The sequence below is a fragment of the Pleurodeles waltl genome, chromosome 9 (assembly GCF_031143425.1).
Source record: "Pleurodeles waltl isolate 20211129_DDA chromosome 9, aPleWal1.hap1.20221129, whole genome shotgun sequence".
Taxonomy (NCBI): domain Eukaryota; kingdom Metazoa; phylum Chordata; class Amphibia; order Caudata; family Salamandridae; genus Pleurodeles; species Pleurodeles waltl.
Genome location: NC_090448.1, coordinates 419,484,344 through 419,504,692, shown reverse-complemented (window position 1 = coordinate 419,504,692; position 20,349 = coordinate 419,484,344). Strand labels below are relative to the sequence as shown.

The following is a 20,349-nucleotide window of genomic DNA, read 5'->3' as shown; positions in this document are numbered from 1 at the left end:
ACTATGCGGGCTCACGTAAGGCTCTTCTCCAGGCCACATGACAAGTCCAGGATCTTTTACAATCAGTGACAGCCCTGTGCCTTTGTGAATGAGCCTAGATTAGAATGAAGTGAGGGCCAGAATAAAAGTCAGTATATCAGATGCATACTCCCTCAAACACTGAGGGCATGGCAACACATCTGTATACCATGTATGGGGGCATTCCTATCCAAAATGTGTCTTTTGTTATACATGTGATGACCTAGATATTCTCAGCTTAATGCAAAAAGAGAACTAGAGTGCCTTGATGCCTACTATATAAGGCGCCTATTATGAATGGTCCTGCATTAGATACTTGAAGTGAGGAGCCTCTACAATCGTGCTGATTCGGAGGAGTAAGGAGACAAAACAATTGGTGGTGTACTATTCGTTGGGTGTAAATAACATTATCCAACTCCGACGACCGCTGAGTTTGTGGATAACGCAGATCCAGTAGACATTACAAAGGAGGACAGTTTGTACAGTTGTATGTCTTCCCAGTGGTCCACAGCTCTTCTAGCAGCGTGTGTGTTTTGACTCACGGCCCTCCTAGGGGCGTGGAATTCTTATAGCCCGCCTCCTAGGACATATTATTTGGGGTCATGGACAACAAGTTTTCCTGTTTATTTTTTCATTGGGACAGTTAGGACCAGTCCACTGCAGCTCAAACACTTTGGCTGCCAGTTTACAGTACCATATTATGTATCAGGGAAGGGCATTGTCTGCAGTTAGGGTAATATGTCAGTACTGTTCGAAATTACATTTATGTTTCATTACTGCAAAGCCTTTATTAGTAGGGTGAGCTCTCTAAGGAAATGTTGTAAAATCGGACTGCACTGCTGACAGTGGTTCGAGTATAAAACTGAGTACACACGTTTGCAGAGTTAAACAATATGAGGCTACGTATGCTCTCAGAAGGCCCTCTGAAGTCTCGAAAGCAAGATTGATGTGCCTTTGCTTTTAAATTAAGGCCCATATTTATGGAAAGTTTGCGCTGCCTTAGCGTCATTTTATTTGACTCTAAAACAGTGCTAACTTAACTCCATATTTATATTTTGACGCTAGACCCGTCTAGCGTCAAAATATCTCAGTTAGCGCCATTTTGAGGAAGTCCCAACCCACTTTGCGTCTCATTACAGCAATGATTTCAAGGTAGACGTTCCCGTCCTAAAAATTATGCTAGCCCCCAGGCGCCATATTTACCTCCCGACGCCAAAACGATGCGCACCTAGGAGGTGGACCTAAAGAATGCCACTAAGCCCGATTAGCGTCAAAATGTAATGCTTCCTCAGACCAGGCGTTAAAGTGCTGCTAGGCCCATTTCCATTGGGAAACACTATGGAATGGGCACTTGGATGCCCACCCCAACCCCCGGCATCACCACCATCCACACCACAGGGACACTAGTGGAGGAGGGAGCCCATTCTAGATAAGTGTATGTGTGTTGTGTGCCACTGGGGCCCCTTTTATGGGGCCCCCTGGCTGGCACTGGGTGTGTTGGGGTTGTCAATGGGACACTGGTCACCTGTGGTGAGCATTGGGGTTGTGAAAATGACTCCTGTCTATACTTAAACATGAGTAATTTTTTGGCTGCTTGTGCGTCAAAATATGAGCTAGGCTGACTAGCGGCATATATTTTGCCGCTAATCAGCCTACCGTCATTTTTTACCATAGCCCCATTTCCTCTAATGCCACCCATCACCGGCTAGCGTCTTTTTTTAGATGCTAACCATTCTTTAGCGCCATTGTGTGACTTTTTTAAATATGGTGCATAGATGCCGTTAGCTCGCGTTTAAAAAAATGACGCACAACTGTGCTAGTGCTAAATTACTCTGAAATTTTAGATACCATTTCTTTGAAGCATAACCTACTAAAATGTGTTGATGCATGATAGTGTTCCCAAAAATAGTCATAATGGAAAATCAGTGCACCCAGTTTCGACAAGAATATGGGAAACATGAAAATACACAATCATTTGGCAAAGCCAGCAGGTCTGGCATTGTACAGGCTTTTGGATTTTTTAATGTCTTTCTTGTTTTGACATGTTTTTTGCAAAACATTATTGATGTGGGAGCAAACATTGGCAAAAACCAATAATATTTTTGTGCCTCAAAAAGCACACAGCCATTGTAGTCTTTGGCAGTGATCAAAACGACTTTGTGTGCCTATATGCTCCTTGTGAAAAAGCCTAATGCGGTCACTCACAGTGAAGCCAGTCCATAAATAGAGAAAGAGAGACAGAATTTTAATAAAAACAAAATGTCTTAGTTAATTCAAGACCTAATTAGGTGCCAAATAAAGTCACAAAAGTGCTCCAATTATATATGCCCTTGCATTAGTGCAGATCTAGAGCTTTCATGAATTCACAATCATTTACAGAAGTAGGCTAGGATACTGTACTCCTAGAAAATATTTGTGAACTGCATTTTAGCACAAGCAAATATGCATATTGCTCATGTGAAAATCTGTTGAGTCTTTACAACATCACTTTCCCTCCAAGCACTTTGTTCCCAACCACGGAAGAAGGGAGTAAATTTCTAACCTTTCTCAGTATGTGAAAAGATTTTAGAAGAACTAGTGAAAACCCCTACAAATGCAAATTAGTAGGTTTGTACAGACGCCAAATCACTTTCCAGCCCTGGAACTATTGCTAACCTCCAGCCCCAGCATGTAGATCTGTGCAAAGGTGTAAAATGTTGGAATTACTAGAATTTAAACCCTACTATGGTGTGAGCCCTGGCACAATCAGATAGGCTATTATCAGAGTTCTTATATAATGAGATTGTTGCCATAATTTAGCACTGCACTACTTGACACCAAAGGGACAAGTGGATTTGTTTTACAGGACAGGTAGTTTGTTAAAGCAAGCTGTCCCATGGACAAATAGATATCTTAATAAATTTCACACCCCTGGCCCTTCCTCTTCCTCCTAATCTTTATTTACCTGCCATTTCATCCAACCCTATTTATAATACTTGTTCTCGTCTCCATAATTTTGAATCCTGTGGGACAGTCCAGGCATGGTCTCTCCTGTTCCCTCATATTGAGGGTAGTGGAAGTTATAGGGAGCTAGTTGTACATGGTGTGCAGAGCCCGTGGATCATAACAAATGACAACATCCAATAGGATTAGATCAGGGTAAAATGGAGGCTCATAGCACTATATGTAGAATCGATGGCCAATAAGAGCCTACTATTGGCGTGAACCATGATAAACCAAAAGATTGTTTTCTTTTCTGAGTGCTGTGCATGTTGGTGTAAGTGTTTTTTGTCTCTTGTAAGATCTCATAGTATTTAAAAGACCAAAGACGTCTGCCCTTTCTGAACCTGACCCTATAAATCCAGGCTTTTGGGGAATCAATGTGCTGACAGTCATAGTAGTAGAGTAAATAGTGTGTATAATGAAAATATTATGGAGGCAGTTTTAGTAAAAAAAAAAAAAATCTCCCTTGAAATCCAACATTTTCCTCTGATCATGATACCTTAGACATTTGTTCCGGCTTCATATTGTAGTAATTTAACAGAACAAAATTGAGCTATTTTCTTTGTATTACTCAAGGTTCATAAGGCTGCTTATGCATGCTGGAAATATGGGATATAAGAAAAATGTGTAATGTATTTAGACTCTTTCGTTTTGAACTGTATATAGTGGGAGAAGGAGGTCCAGTAATTAATGAATAAATCAGATGTGCCGGCCTCATATAGATGGTATATGACATATCTTTTTCTAAGAAAAACTGCCATGTTATTACTCATTGGTAATAGATCATCTTTCATTTATCTTAATATAGCCACCGAATGTATATGTAAAGTTTTTATGGAATATGTCGAGTAGAGCCATTATCAGCTCTATTAGTTCCATGTAACCTATTAACCCCATTATTTCTATTTGCTCTTTAGGGAGACTTGATTACTCCTGGGAATCTGCGGCTGTTATGTATTACTAGATGAAGCTGGAAATTCCATGTTACTCACATTTTATCATTTATGCTTGTGTAAATATAATGCAAATTTGCAACTGCACTTTAAAACCTTTCTTTCTCTGTGGGAAATATATTTTCACTGTGAGGACCCCCTTAACCTATACCCCTCTTACAACCTTTGGGGTGTTTCCTCTTGCCACTGATAGAAGAATGGGACTTATGTAGGGTTTGGCTGAGTGAGAAGAGGCAGTACTCCTACCAAGTCAAACTGCTTTGTCTGTTGCACTATTTAGAGACAGGGAAACCACTTGGCTACTTGTCACCAGAGCCCCCACTGCTTCAGCTGGTGGTAACCCTTGATCCAGCAGTTCATCTGCCATAGGACCCCCTGGTACCAGTGATCGTTCTCTCTTCTTTTTGAGGCTAGGGCTACTGTGAATTCTTTCTCGTCCTTATTCCCCATGCAGTGCATGGCGGGCAGGGAAAAGTTACATGATCCCTACAATCAGGAAAAAGATTTTGCATGCTTGGGCAAGTTACTTTTCATTAAAAAATACAAAGTTCAGCTTTGACAGTTTGATTTCTCTGAGCAAAAAAAGTTTGCTTTGGCAATGACTTTCTTCATAGCAGAGAAATTTCCGCTATGGAGGTAGGGATCTCTAAATATCATGAATGGTCATGATCTTAAACCCTTTGGCAGAACAGCTGGCCACCTGTCATGGCTTAAATAACACCTTAAATCCTTAGGCCCATATTTATACTTTTTTAGCGCCGCTTTTTGACGCAAAAGCGGTGCAAACTTACAAAATACCATTGTATTTTGTAAGTTTGCACCACTTTTGCGCCAAAAAATTACTCAAATGCTGCGCTAAAAAAGTATAAATATGGGCCTTATTGTTCTCCAGAATACCTTGTAGAAGTTCAGAAATACTAACTGTTAAGTTGAAGTACTTTTTAAGGCACCTCTGCCCTGAAATACTATCTCCACACCAGTGAGCAAATTTACTGACCCATAATTTGTACAGTTGTATAATTATGCTTCAGGAAATGTATTTACAATTGTAAATTCACAATTGTGAATACAAAAACCTGGTCTTTCACTTGTAAATTATGCTGTTGTAGCGCATAGGTGCACAAATGGCTTTATGAATTAAGGGCCATATGTACGAACACTTTTTCCCATAGACACAGAATGGGTAAAAAACCTTTGCTACATCTGGCCCTAAGTTATTATTTATTACTCCATTTCCAGCAGAAATAATCTTTATTTCGGCAACAAGTGCCATAAAAGCACAACATATACACACAATAAGACCAATAATTCATTTTAAGACCAATAAGAAACTATTATAAAGACCTTGCAATAATAAATACCACCATAACCAGGTCCCAAGACATAAGGTTTGCGCACAGAGTACAAGATCACTATATATTTATATCTAAAATGTTAATTAAAATTTATGAATTTGTGCAATAGAGTGATTTGTCTGAAAGTTGTCCCACCTATAGTTCTAAAAGAGAGCAGCTGGAACATTACCAGATAAGTTAGAGGATCAGCAACAAAATGTCATTCTTCCGCTGTACGTAAAATTTAACGCTTAATAAATGTCATTATGTACATAAATGATTAAAATAAACAATACTAGATATTAATCAGAAAACACAGTTTAAGTCATTTAATAAACGAATGTACACTGGTGCTTAAGGATCTTGTTCTAGTGTGCCAAATCGCAGCTAAAAACTTTGCCACAGTACACCACGGACCCTGGGTATTTGTTCTGCAGATCCAAAGGGCCAAGTGGCAATCCCTGACACTCAAGGAGTTGCAGAGTGGTCTTATCCAGTAAGCCCTCTGCTTCTTGTACATAGGACAGTGGAATAGGACATGACCGATGTTTTCTTTGGTCTTGCACCCCATCGGACAAGAGTCTGTTAGGCTGACAGTTTGTTTCTATTTAGAGTCAGATCACATAACGGTAAGGAACCAAATCTAAATCTGATGTAAGGTGCACGTGCTAAAGGATGTAAAATGATGTCTAGGTAATGCTCAAATTCATAGTGACACTTGACTGATAGAAAGCTGTCCGTCATGCTGCCAGATGGAACTGATGCTAACTGCCATTTGCACAATTGCCCAGTATGCGTCCTTCAGGCTCTGTGGGGCATTCTTAGGGAGGTGTGAGGGATCTAACCAGTAGGAACCCAACCCAAGTTTAAAAAACCCACTTTTTACGTAGCTACACCATGCAATTCTTTCGACTTGAGGGGCACCCAGAATTGCTCTTAGCCATGTCCTATATGGATCTAGAGTATATATGGACCAGATCCGGATCCAGTACTGCAGTGGCCTCAAGGCAGCTATGTCTGCAACAGAATGCAGATTCAGGTCCTTTCGAATAAGCAGCGTAGCTGAGCTCGGGGGAATCTTTAGCAAGGCCTTTAAAAACAATGTCTCTACTCTTTCAATATCATGTATTTTGCCATGACCTCATAGCTCAGCCCCATACAGGACCCCCCTCTAGCTTGGCTTTTGTAAATTTATAATGCTGACGTAATGGGGAAACTGGGCGATCTGGTGGAAAATCTCAAGATGCCCCCTATCTTTTGTTTTACGGACAGTGTGCACTTTAGCAGCTGGGCTGTCCATTTGTGGGAATTCTCTAGTCTAACACCCAAATAGTCAAAGTCTGTTATGCATTCAAGAATCTCACCATCTAATAATATGCTTTTCTTCACTCCATGCTTTGGGTCACCAAAAAACATATATTTGGTTTTGGTGCTATTTATTTAAAGACCATGATCCCCACAAAAAACCCAAAATGTATCCAGGAGCCTGGGTAGCCCAGAGGCAATTTGAGATAATAATAGAGTGTCATCAGCAAACAGTAGGCATGGTGTCTTTGTCCCACCCAGTTTGCGGGCATCGTTTTGTATCCTTAACCTGTTTTGTTTTTACAATATTCTTTAAAAGGTGTGAGCAGAGGCACTGCCTTATAAATACATTAACACAATGTATTCTACCATATAAATATATTGGTGATGAGAGCAATGTCAAGTGCTTAATGAAACAGGATTTAGACCAGTTGGTAATTTTTTGTCCTGGACAGAGTTCGCAGAGTTCTGCTATGCGGAACTCCACGAAATGCCAAAAAACTGCCACCACGCTACGTGGAGTTCAGCGAGTGGCAGAGTTTCGGTAAGTTTTGCTGTTCATGCTGATTTTCAGTGCCAGGGGTATCTCCCAGGCTGGAAAAATCAGCATGAACGGCATCATGCAAAGGGTCAGAGCATGCTAACTTCTTTCTGCCACTCGAGTATATTTTTTATTTGAGCTGCAGCTTCCTTACCGCCAACAGCAGCTTTCTGAACGCAAGTGGTAGTGACCTGCCATGACCTCCCTCGTTCAGAAATCTCACTCGCCAACTTAGCGATTTCTCTTGCTCGCACTCAGCTGCACAAGAGAAAAAACTCCGCTCCATGTCACTTCGTGGAGTTTTTTGGAACTCTGCTCTGAGGCTGATTGTGGAGGGTGGAAAACTCTGTGAACTCCGCCAGCAGAATGGAATTCTTCGCCCACCCCTAGTCATTTTGAGTATTACCAAAGTCCTGCTAAGACAGTTGTGTTAAGCTCTTTTTGAGGGCTCATAATTATTATCAGCTTTGAATGTGAAAGACCTATTACACCTGTAAAAGGGAAACTTATAAAGAAGGGCTTCCATGCAATATGTTTTGCAGGTTAAGGAGTAATCCACACAGATTGTGTGAAAGATACACCTAGAAGTGATAGAATGCCATACTAACTTATAACAAGAGGAAATAAACTCCAAGGCTGTCATAGTAAATAGCGTTTGCAGTATACATCCCTTATGATGAACAGATGATGACATCCAACGATATGTATAACTGCCAACTACTGGCCTTCACTTTTGCTCACTTCAGCTAGTATTGGGGAAGTCAGAAGACTCTGAAAGAGGAAAATCTTCAGAAATAGCTCTTTGAAGCCTGGTGGGTAAGATTGAACCCCGATCATGCCTTCTCTATGAATGTCTCAACTAAAGGATGCTCTTCAGAGTCTAGATTTTTCTTTTTATGGACACTTTGCCAGGTCTGTAAAAGGCCGCTTTGTGATGAGTAATCAGAGATACAGTAGATGAGAACACTCTACAGTAGATGAGAACACTCTTATGATAGAGACTTCTAACTGCAGATTCCTTACCTTAGAATATTCCCCAGTTATCAGACTGGATCTGGACATTTTTAAAAAGTCCTCTTGTTCAGGTGCCATCAGTCGGCTCTGTGTGACGTCATCCACACCAGTAGTGACATGCGTGGTGCTTTTATAGGTGCCACCTCAGCACTCCTGACTTTAGTTCCTTCTTTTTTGCGCCATCAGTGCTTATCTGGATTAAGCTCCCTTCAGTCGCTTTTTGACTGACTTTTTTGACCGTTTTTTTGACTTTCATCGACCAGTGTTCTTTTATTCCACTCCTTTTTTAGAGAATGGTTTCAAACCTTGTGGTTCCTGTCACAGGCAAATGTCTGTGACAGACCCCCACTTGCTGTGTCTGTGGTTCCTGGAGCAGGACCACAACTTAACAAAGGCAATCCGTTAGGGGGTCTTGAATATTCTGGCTGTTCGCCATGCGACTTCACACCTCTGTAGGTCCTTCTTGCGGGGGAGTTCCCAGGAATGGTCTTGGAGTTGCTTGCGCCAGTCAGCATCACAATCTCATACCTCTTCAGCCACATGCAATAAAAAGTCCAAGAAGTTGAAGCATTCTTTGACTTCTCAAGTATTAGATCTTTCATAAAGTCACATGCTTGAACCATCCCCCTCCTCAAAGTGTAAGTCCCAGTGTACCATAATACAACAGTATGTATCTATACCATAGGCTATAATGGCATTGAACATATAGTTTATCTGCATCCTTTTTTTAAAAAGGACCAAACTTGAACTCTATAACCAATAAGGCAACAGCATCCTGTAGAATTCTCCAAGACAGGCTGAATACCTCAGATTATCTACCTCTGCTCAGTTTTTCTTCTCTAAAGTTTGAGATTTATCCTGACAATTGTCATGTCTGATACTTCCAAGAAAGGCCTATTCAAACCCTGCAAAACATGTGGAAGGAAAAGCTGGCTCTGTATATGGTGTACACCTATAGGTAAGGCACTCTTTACTGAGTTCAGGCAACAATTAGTGATAGTGTAGGCAGCTCTAAATAAACAGAGCTTTCATAAGGGTTGCTGAGGAGAGCAGCTAAGGCTTATAAAGGAGGGTGTATAGTAGTTGCAAATACCACACAGGACAGTCAGTGATATACAAATGGGAAAGAACGACACCAGTGTTAGAAAAATAGGTTATACTTATTGTAACACACACTCTAGAACAAATTTTGGTATATCTTCTAGCCTGAGATATGAACATACAAACATATACTTAGCAACAAGTAAGTAAAGGCATAAAATAACATGGGCCCCAATTGGGGGGGGGATTGACCCTATACTAAAAAATGGAATGTGAAAATCACTCCTAACCCACACTTCTACCCAAGGACTCTTAGGACTGGGGAAGTACTAAAACCCAGAAGGTAAGTAGGGAGGATTCCCCAGGGGCCCATGTGCAGAATTGTAACCCCGGGTCAGTGTCCATAGGAGAACATGGGGAAGCTGTGGTTGTAGTTTTTGTGTTTAAAGACCCTTCCCAGAGGACCCCGAGGAAACCTGTTGGGACAGGGGAGGTTGGATCGTGCCACCACTCGTTGATACCCAGAACAGTGGAGTACCTACACCAGGGAGCCCAGGTGCGTAGGAGTGAAGTTGTGTTTAAACCTCCCGTTGAATTCATTAGAGACCTCGGTTGTCCAGCTGTTGTCATGACCAGTGAACCAGGTCGGTGGAATCCAGGCGTGGATTCCTGAAGAAGAGGACCTAAGGAAATAAGGGTCAGAGTCCAGACCACCTGGAGGTGCCCAGGCGGTGCAGGAGGGCAATGCCCACCCTTTTCAGATGTGCTTTCCTGTTGGACAGTGGGCAAAGAAGTGCTGCTGTGGAGTCCAGGGGATGCAGGAAGATCCCAGGAGTAGTCTGCAATCTGTCCCATGTCGGTCTCCAAATTACAGATGGGTCAGTGGGACCACCAACAACCCTTGGCAAATGCAGGGAAGCGCTGCATGGAGTTTGCAGGATTTGTTGGAACCAGCAAGGTCCAGGTGACCCAGCCTCAGAAGGTAGGGCAGGACCAGCTCTCAGCATGCAGGAAAGTCAGTGGGAATCGATGGAGCCCCCAGAAGGACCCTCTGGCAGCAGGCACAGGGAGTCACAGGAAGTCCTCCACAGCACAGCAAAGAGGGATGCCCATGTCACAGGAGTTGCGGAGAGGACGTCGTTCTTGGAGCTGTAGAGTGCAGGAGGCCGGGCCTTTTTGAGCTTGGTGGTCTTTGGACTGAAGAGCCAAGAAGCCTTGGCAACAACAAGCAGACACAGCGTACAGGAGTTCCAGCCAAGCAGCTCCATTGAGGGACCACAGACTTCCCAGTTGCAAGGAAGATAGGTGAAACCTCTGGAGAGCCACAGAACCACCAACTGTGTGGTGGAGCCTCTAAGAATCCATGGGACAGTAGGATCCACAAGTCGGTCGTCGTCGTTGAGGTGCCTGCGGATGCAGGGGAGTGACTCCACTCCAAGGGAGATTCCTTCTTGCTTTCCAAAATGCAGGCAGAGTCCCTGTGACTCTGGAGGATGCAGGGCCATGGGGTTGCAGAAGTCTTTGCAGAAATTGGAAACAAAGATGCAGTAGGAGCCCTCCTCCTACTGGTTATAGGGGGTCATTTTGACCCTGGCGGTCCGAGACCGCCATGGCTAAAATGACGGAAGCACCGCCAACAGGCTGGCGGTGCTTCCTGGCCTATTACGACCGTGGCGGTAGCGCCGCGGTTGCACCGCCGGGGCCGGCGGTTTCCCATCGTTTTAGCCCCGACGGTGATAATCCGCCAGGGCAGCGCTGCAAGCAGCGCTGCCCTGGGGATTATGACCCCCCTACCGCCAGCCTGTTTCTGCCGGTTTGCACCGCCAGGAAGAGGCTGGCGGTAAGGGGTGTCCTGGGGCCCCTGAGGGCCCCTGCACTGCCCATGCCACTGGCATGGGCAGTGCAGGGGCCCCCTAACAGGGCCCCTGCCAGCTTTTCACTGTCTGCATAGCAGACAGTGAAAAGCGCGACGGGTGCAACTGCACCCGTCGCACGGCCGCAACACCGCCGGCTCCATGTTGCGGCCTCATCCCCGCTGGGCGGCGGGCGCAAACTTGGTTTGCGCCCGCCGGCCCAGCGGGAATGTCATAATGGGGGCCACGTGAGTGCGGCTGCATTGGCGGCCGCACGGCGGTTACCGCCTGGCGGGCAGCGGTAGCCGCCCGCCAAGGTCGTAATGACCCCCATAGTCTTGCTCTTGATTCCAGCGAAGAACAGCAGCGGTTCCTGTATCCAGGTTGCAGAAGTGTCTTGCAGAGAAGACTTGCAGATGGTTCCTGAAATCTTGCAGACAAATCTAGGGTCCCACCCTCAGGGGAGCCCTTAAGTAACCAGGAAGGGGGCCAGACACTTACTGCAGTGGCCCTCCTACCAGAGGTGGTCAGGGACATCACCCAGCTGGACTGACCAGTCTTATTTCCAAGATGGCAGAGTCAAGTGGCTACCTAGCAGAGCTCTGTGCTCCTCCCTCGGGGAGGAGCTGGACAGGGTGTGGGGGTGGTCACTCCCCTATCCTTTGTGTGGTTTGCGTCAGAGTGGGAACCAGGCGTTCCTGCACTGCTGCAAATCGGTTTATGCAAGTATGGCAACATATGTGCCCTTTAGTGCATTCTGGTGGAGCTCAGAGGCACCCCTACCCCAGCCCAGAGACACCTATTACTAAAGAAGAGATGGTCACACCTCTGTTTTACAGGAAATCCTTTGTTGTGTCTTCCCCTGGCCGACTTACGCTCAGCAGCAGGAGGGCAGAAAAGTGTCTGGGGTCAGCAGCAGCATGGGCTGGCATGCAGACCCTGCAAGGCTGTAGAGGCAGACTTTGGGGGATCCCCCAGAATACATGGTATCATGCAACTACCACTGGAAGCGGTGTAGTTGCATGTTTCCAGCATGTTTCATACCAAACATGCCTATGCTCGGTGAAGCCATTATGTAATTGGGCAGCTCTTGTTGACCAGTGTCCACTACATACCTTAAGATGGCTTCCCCGCAATTACAAAGCCCAGAAATGGAGTCTGGGGTTTGTAGGGGCACCTCTGCTTATGCTGGGGTGCCCTCGCACTTAGAACCATGCACCCTGCCCTTGGGCTCAAAAGCCTACCTTAGGGGTAACTTACAGGGACAGAGTGCAGTGACTATGATATAAGGCAAACCTTATATCTGGAGTGAAAGGTGCATCCCCCATTTCACACAGGCTGCAATGGCAGGCTTGTATTCACAGTTTGCACAGGCCCTTATGGGTGGCACAATACATGCTGCAGCCCATGGGGGACCCCTGGTGTACCAATTCCCTAGGTACCTAAGTACCATATACTAGGGACTTACATAGGTGCGCCAGTATGCCAATTGTGGGGTGTAAAAGTTACCATACGACTACATTTTAAGGGAGAGAACACTGACAGTGTGGTCCTGGTTACCAGGATCCCAGTGTACTGCAGTCTAAACATACTGACACTGTGCAAAAAGTGGAGGCACCTATGCCAGAAAGATGCTACTTTCCTACACAACCCACCATCCTCCCAAGTGACAGAGACAAATATAATTAATAGACATCTGCATTTCATTATTCATTTTCTCTTTTGCTCTGTAAATAAAACTGAGGTAACTACCACCTGCTGGGCATTATCAGATATTGAAGGGCTGTAAGCCCTTAAAGATGCAGTGTCAGTATTAATCTCTACAGAACTGAAGCATGTATGTCCTATGTGTACAATGCCCTTTTCTTTCTTCTCTACTTCCTTTAAAAATGGTTTGTGAAGAAGATTTATAAGGAAAACTTACACAACTCCTGGAAATATTTCATAGTTTTTAATAGTATTTTGACCCTTTTTAAATGTAAATTTGAGTCATTGGGCAATATAGCATGTTTTATAGGGTGCAACAAGTTTTTTATGTACTAGCCTTTGCCTTCCTGAGGTAGGAGGCGAATGTCTTTTATATATTTTAAAGAGCTGCTCCGGGATCCCCGTGTGTGGGCAGGACTGTTTGTTGTTTATGATTTCAATGGAGATTCCCTGAGATAAAACTAGGTTTACAGTTAAGAAACCATTCCTTATTCCTGCACGTACTAATGCATTACATATTTTAAGATGAAAGTTGGCAAATATATGTATTGATCTGAAAAAGGAATGTTAATGCTCTCACAAAGTAGTGTATTATACAATCTTGTAGTTTCTTAGACCGAAGGAAAAGCATCACTGCCTACAACATGCATACTTTTTTGTTGTGGAGATTTCATGTATGGCAAGCTACTCAGTAAAATAACTCAGATTGTTCCCTCATGTTCCTCTTTTGCAGTGCTGGAGGTACACCAGTTTGCCCAGGAAGCAGTTGTAGCTGATGCATGGCTAACAGCCCAGGAGCCAATTATAAAGAGCAGTGAGTTGGGGAACAGTGTGGATGAGGTGGAACAGCTAATTCGGCGGCATGAGGCCTTCCGCAAAACTGCTGCTGCTTGGGAAGAACGCTTCAGCTCCCTGAGACGCCTAACCACAGTACGTAAATATGATCTACTTTACTTGTACAAGATATAATACAGGGAAATAGAGCAAAGAGGGAGTGAGATGGTCTTCAAAGAGTGGGGCTGCTGCCCTTTTAGGGGTCCTAAAGAAATGCCTAGGGATGTACAACTGTCAAAAAGGTTAGCATATGAGTTTTTACCTATTCATTGTAAACATAAATTAGCACAATACTGATGGCAAAACATAATTTTTCCAGTCATGCTTTCAATGTGTTGCTAGAATAAAATCAGGAGTACCCAACTTTATAAACTGCATTTCACAATCTTGCATAGGGAAGGATATCCTTCAGGAGTGATTTTGCAAGGTGAAACTTGAGGGTTTTTCAGTATTCTAGTGATCCTTTCAGATAGCAGATTTTCAGTATGTCAGTTGTGTGTAAAATAATGGGTGCACCTGACTGATTCATAAATATATTTCTCCAGTATTGTATCTTTTATAGAGTCACATGCTTATATCGTCCTTGTCATCATGGTGGGAGTCCCACGGTAACAACATTAAAAGCAGTGCTAAAACATTAGCATTAAACTCCATTGAAAAACAATAGTAGTTAGTAGCCAATTCACATTCATTTAATACACCTGTTAGCCAATCAGAGCAGAGATCCTGAAGCACTCACCCGTTGCAGAGTCACCATACCTCAGATTTCTTACTGCACATTGTGTATTAGGGAGTCTCCTTGAGCTATACACAGTCACAGTGAGTCACTGTAAACCTTTGGACCTGCAGTCTCTAGGTCATTCCTTCAGCTACTACCATCATCTAATGTAGTGTTTGGAAAGGTGTTTGGCTGTGTTCTTTACACAGAATGTCAGAGTATAAGAAATGGCTGTTACGCCCTGCAAGACTTGTGGAAAATCCAGGCTATATTCTGAGGATCCACACATAGAAAGCCTGTACTGTCTTTATCCTAAACATCAGCCCAAAGAATGAAAGTACTATCGTACTTTTCCTGTGAAAACCCTCAAAGACCATGAGGGAAGACTACTTCTGTGGCTACAGAAGAAGACTGTCTCTGACTCAGGTTCAGAGTGTGAGGAAAAGTCTCATACCACTTCCAGAAAGAGGAAAGAGAGAAAATCATCATTCTCTCACAGGGACTCTAAAAATCCTATGTCTAACAGTAGAGAGACTATTGAGGAGAAAAGACCAAAGAAGGACCCAGCTGACTCGTCTTCTTCACATCAGAGGTCAGATTCAGCACCTCCATCTGCTCCTCATACTCCTTTCAGTGAAACCTTTTCAGGAAAAAATTGCCCATCAACAGCACTGTTGATGAAGATCTTACAGTTGACTGCATCCATGTCAGAAATAGCTGCACTGTTGACGGTGTCTACGGCAACTTGCTCCACGTCAACGATTAAAACGATGATGGCAGCGGCTTTGTCAATTAAATTTGTGACGTCATTGATGTCATCAAGATCTTCCCCTGTGACGAACATTTAATCGTCAAACACCCTGAGGACGGGGACTGCGTCCACGGCTGCACCATCAACGAAGATTCTTGTTAGTGCAGCCCCGTCTGCACTTTCGTCTACAGCCCTGTGGACAACCCTTTTGACAGTCCCGTCGACAGCAAGGAAAGACATGTTGCATATTTCTACAACTCCATCTATGTCTCAGGATTTTTCTGAAATTTCATCATTGCTTCCAGCTCGTCTCCTAGAGTATCGGGAGTCAGAGGATGAGGGTAAATTTGGCCCTGCTTAAAGCCCTTCACAGTTAAGGGTAAAATGTCAAGAGTCAGAGGAAGAAGAAGCAGAAGGTGGTCACTCAGCATACATGGAAGGCGACTATTCTTTCTTTGATAGGAGACATTCTTCTCAACAATTGGTTAAGTTCCAGGAACATTATCCTTCTGTAAAACAATAGGAGGAACAACATCATACTCAGAAACCTTCTTTCAATATTCCTATAACGCTGCTCACAGATGTACGTATGATGATAAATGATTATTATAAAACATTTCCTGAAGCCAAGCCATCACAGCCGCCTCCACCGAAACAGGATGCATTTACCACAACTCCTGCTCCACAAAGCACACCAAGGTCTCAAAAAGACAAACCTATACCGCCACCTATAGCAATCCCAGACACTTTCCATGACAGCGAAGATCAGCTGTTGAAAGAGGGAGAAATACTATTCAACCCCACTGATAATGATGAGTGGGATGATTATGTTGCACCAATGCTAGACTTTCCTACCCCACCATCACCGCCTGCGGATATTGGCAGTTTCCACGATTTACTGGACAGGGCGTCTAAATGCTTCGACTTTCCTATGCCAGCTAAGCAAACAGAGAGTTTCCTCTACGATTTTGAAACAGGAACACAACACACTACTCGATCCATTCCTATCGTAGACTTTATTCAGTAGGAAGGCTTAAAAGTAATGAAGACACCAGTGTCTGTGGCGATTCCCGTGCTTGTCTTATTGGCCACCCGACCTGATTTGGTCATCATGCAAGTGGCTCAGAGGAGAGCAAAAATTCCTCTCTCGCCATGTACATCTCCTCCTAATAAGGAAGGCTGCCAGCTGGACAATGTAGGCAAGAGGTTCTCCGCAATGGCGTTACTTCGATCACAGCCTCCAACGTAATGGCTATCCTGGGGAGATACAACTGATAGATGTGGTCTGACATCTCGTAGCTGCTGGACTATCTTGCTGAGGACAAAAAAAAAGAGACGAGAGAGATCCTGGCGGAAGGTGAAAAGGCTTTTTCCGAAGAAATAGATGTGGCCATGGAGATTTCTTCCATAGCCTTCAGGCAAGTGGCTGGAGCTGCGGTATTCAGGCGCCAAGGTTGGCTTTAAGCCACTTCTTTCTGTCCAGATGTGCAGGCCAAAATACTGGACATGCCATTAGACGGAGAGTATCTGCTTGGGAAACATTGATGTTGCATTGCAGTCAATAAAATAGGACACAGATACAGCTAAATCAATGGCAGACTTGCATCAGAGAAGGTTCCATCCTTTTTGAGGCAGGGGTAGAGGCCAGTAACCTCCCTACCACAATCCCAACAGTGGTTTTAGCCCTTCTCACAACAGGGTTTTCATTCACAGTATTCAGCACAGTCATACAGGCTGATCACAGCATCTGCATATTGTAGGCAGCCAGGGTGTCAGTGCCCTTCAGCAGGAGTCAAACCTCAAGATGCCAACAGGAGACAATGAAGTACAGCAGGCCCCTTTCACAACAGTCTGACTTGAATTCGGGTACAAATTATTCAAGTTCTTCAATCAATGGAAGCTCATATCTCCAAACATATGGGTGTTAGACGTATTCCAGCATAGTCACCCCGTGGAATTTGTTCACAAACCTCCAAATTTTCCTCCTTGGAAGACAATCCATCATCATCCTCTAGTTCTCAAAAGAGAAATCTAATTACTTCTCTCAAAACAAGCAATAGAGGAGGTGACGCACAACCAGTGAAATGTAGGTTTTTATTCTCACTTCTTTCTGCTCAAAAAGAAGTCAGGAAAGTGGTGGCAGGTAATGGATCTCAGGTTATTGAACAAGGTAATCAAAAAGCAACCTTTCAGAATGCTATCTCTTCAAGAGATTCTGCAGCTGATTGATACAGGGGACTATCTCACTTCCCTGTTGCTAGCGGGTGCATATTTTCATGTACCAAAACATCCAAAGCACAGAAGGTTTCTCAGGTTTGAGATGGCTGGATGGCATTATCAGTCCAAGGTGCTCCTCTTCAGCCTAAAATTAGCCCCCAAAGTATTCCCCAAGTGTATGGTACCAGTGGCTACTTTCCTCCGACAGTCCGGTCACCAGGTATTTCCCTACCTGGACAATTGGTTAATCAGGGGTCCCTTTTTTCAGTCGACACAGAAATCCACAGAGGCCTGCCTACATCTGTTCCAGCCCCCTAGGCCTCAAGTTCAACAGCGAAAAAACATCTATTGTCACCTCCAAATCGCTTGTGTTTCTAGGAGCAGTCCTGGAAACCAAACTTTGAAAGGCCTTTCCCACAGAAGAAAGAATTACCTGATTGCGGACTCCAACTCCGATCACTGTCTTCAAAATGGTCAATTTCCGTAAGGACATCAAATCCATGCTGAAGATGATGTCATCCTGCATTCTAATTCCCAATTGCTGCCTGCACATGAGACCTCTTCAAGAACAGCTCGATGCGCAGTGGACACAGTCTCTGGGTTCTTTCAAGGACATAATTTCGATAATTGCGGAGATGAGGTCAGCAAAGTCCTGGTGGATGGTAAAAGGGAACATCTCTCAGGGTCTGTCCTTCCTGCATGCGTGCCCCCAATAGTGACGCATTCATGGAGGGATGGGGCCACACATACAGAATCTGGAGATCCTTGGAAGATGGTCCAGACAGGAACAGTTATGCTATATAAATCTACTAAATCTTCAGGCATTTTATTTTAGGTTAAGAGGTTTGTCAATTCTAGTCAGGATGGACAACACTACCACCATGTTTTATCTGCAAATACAAGGGGGAAGAAGAGCTCAAGTTTTCTCCCTCCAGGCACAGCAACTATAGGAGTAGCTGTAAGCCAACAACATATCCCTGAAAGTGGAACATGTCCCAGGAGTGCAAAACGAGTAGGATGATTCCCTTCACAGAGAAAACAAGCAATGCCACGAGTGTGAAATCAACCAGAGGCAATTGAACAAGGTGTTCCAGTTTTGGGGGTATCCTACCCTAGATATGTTCGCTACATACCTCAACATAAAATGCAAGTTCTTCGCCAGCAGATTTCCTTAGTCAGGATCTTTGGGGGAACTCCTTCCACTTCTCATGGGCAGGGACATTCACTTACGTGTTTCCCCCGTTTCTGCTCCTTCCAAAGGTCCTACAGAAAATGAAAAGGGAGCTGTGTCAAATAATTTCAAATAACCCTGGTGTGGTCGAGACAGTTCTGGTACACCAAGCTTCCTCTCCTATCAGAGTGCTCACACATACAGTTCATGCCGATGGAGGATCTCCTCTTAATGAACCAGGGCCAAGTTGTTTACCCACAAATTCACTCTAACAACCTTTGGGCTTGGATCCTCACCTCGCTGAATTCAGAGCCCTAATAATCGCTGATGAATGTAACTTGATTCTTCAAGAGGCTTGAGCTCCTTCTAACACTTAAATGTTGTTCAGCAAAATGGAAATGATTCTGCTCATGGTGTGCTTCCCAGTCTAACCATCCTTTTTCATCAACACTTGAACAGATTCTGCCTTATCTAGTTCATCTCGCCAAATCAGGTCTGGCACATTCTTCAATTAAGATACATCTAGTTTATTCAGAGCATATCCTCCTTTCAAACCTCCTCCAGTGCTCTGGCAGCTAAACACTGTCTTGTCACAACTCATAAGATCTCCATTTGAGCCTGTTCACAAGTGCAAGCTCAAATTTATTTCATGGAAAGTGGCATTTCTGTTGGCTATTACATCCCCCAGACGTATAAGTGAGATTCAGGCTTTTACCATAAAAGAACCTTACCTATAATTTTCGGAAGACAGAGTACTTCTTCATACTAATCCTTCATTCAACATCAATATTTCATTTCAATGAGCCAGTCATTTTTCCTTCTTTGTTCTCTAATCCATTTTCGCCTGCAGAGAGAGACTTGCATTCGCTAGACATTAAGCGTTGTTTGAAGTTCTACTTGCAAAGGACAAGAACTTTCAGAAAATTAAATCAATTGTTCATTTCCTTCTCTGCTCCAAGAAAGGGCCACACCTTGACATGGACTAGCATTGCTTGCTGGGTTTCCTCAACTATAGTCTTCTGTTATGAGAAGGCTGGACGTCTGCTGGTTACAAAGGTGAAGGCTTACTCAACTCGAAAGGTTGCAACGTCATCAGCCGTGTTTGCAGGAGTGTCTCTTTCTGACATCTGCAGGGCGGCAACATGGGCAAACGCTCATATATTCACAAAGCAATACTGTCTCGATGCCTGGGTTAAGGCAGATGTAGCAGTTGACCAGGCTATAATCTGAAGATTGTTCTCATAAAGTATGCAGCTTCTAAGCTCAAATCTCCTGTAGCTTTCAGCTTCTAATTGTTTACCAGTTTACAAGTTATTATTATGGTTCCTTCATGCAATACAGTATTTTTCAATTTCACTGTCTTAGTTGACTGCTGGTATGTAAGTGTATGTGTCATGGTGGGATGGTTCACCTAGCCCACCACCATTATTCATTGAATACTGCTGACTAGTCTGATTCAATCATGTGAATTCATAAAAGATACAATACTGGAGAGGAAACAAGTTTCTTACCTGTACACTGTAGTTCTACAGTATTGATATATTTTATAGATTCACATGCGAGCCTCCCTCCTCCCCGTTCAGGCTTACCAATTGTATACCTCTATTACTTTATTTACACTTGTGCTCAAAATCTGAGGTATGGTGGTTCTGCAAGGAATGAGAGCTCCACGGTCTCTGCTCTGACTGGCTGAAGTTTGGTTCTATTAAATCAATGTGAATTGGCAACTAACTACTCTTGTTATTTCAATGGAGTTTAATGCTAATGCTTTAGCACTGCTTTTATTACTGTTACCGTGGGACTCCCACCATGACGACGGGGAAGATTCAAGCATGTGAATCTGTAAAAGATATCAATACTGGAGAACCACAGTGTACAGGTAAGTAACTAGTTTCTTCTAAGACAGTTTT

General features: G+C 43.8%; 1 protein-coding gene across 3 annotated transcripts in view; it reads left to right on the top strand.

The window, feature by feature from the left end:
- Positions 1-20,349, top strand: part of SPTBN4 (spectrin beta, non-erythrocytic 4) — a 1,652,494-nt gene that overhangs the window by 1,272,719 nt on the left and 359,426 nt on the right. For all 3 annotated transcript variants that reach the window (XM_069207217.1, XM_069207216.1, XM_069207218.1), the window contains one exon: positions 13,482-13,678. In XM_069207217.1, coding sequence (XP_069063318.1) covers positions 13,482-13,678 — 197 coding nt within the window. The remainder of the gene's footprint in view (positions 1-13,481; positions 13,679-20,349) is intronic.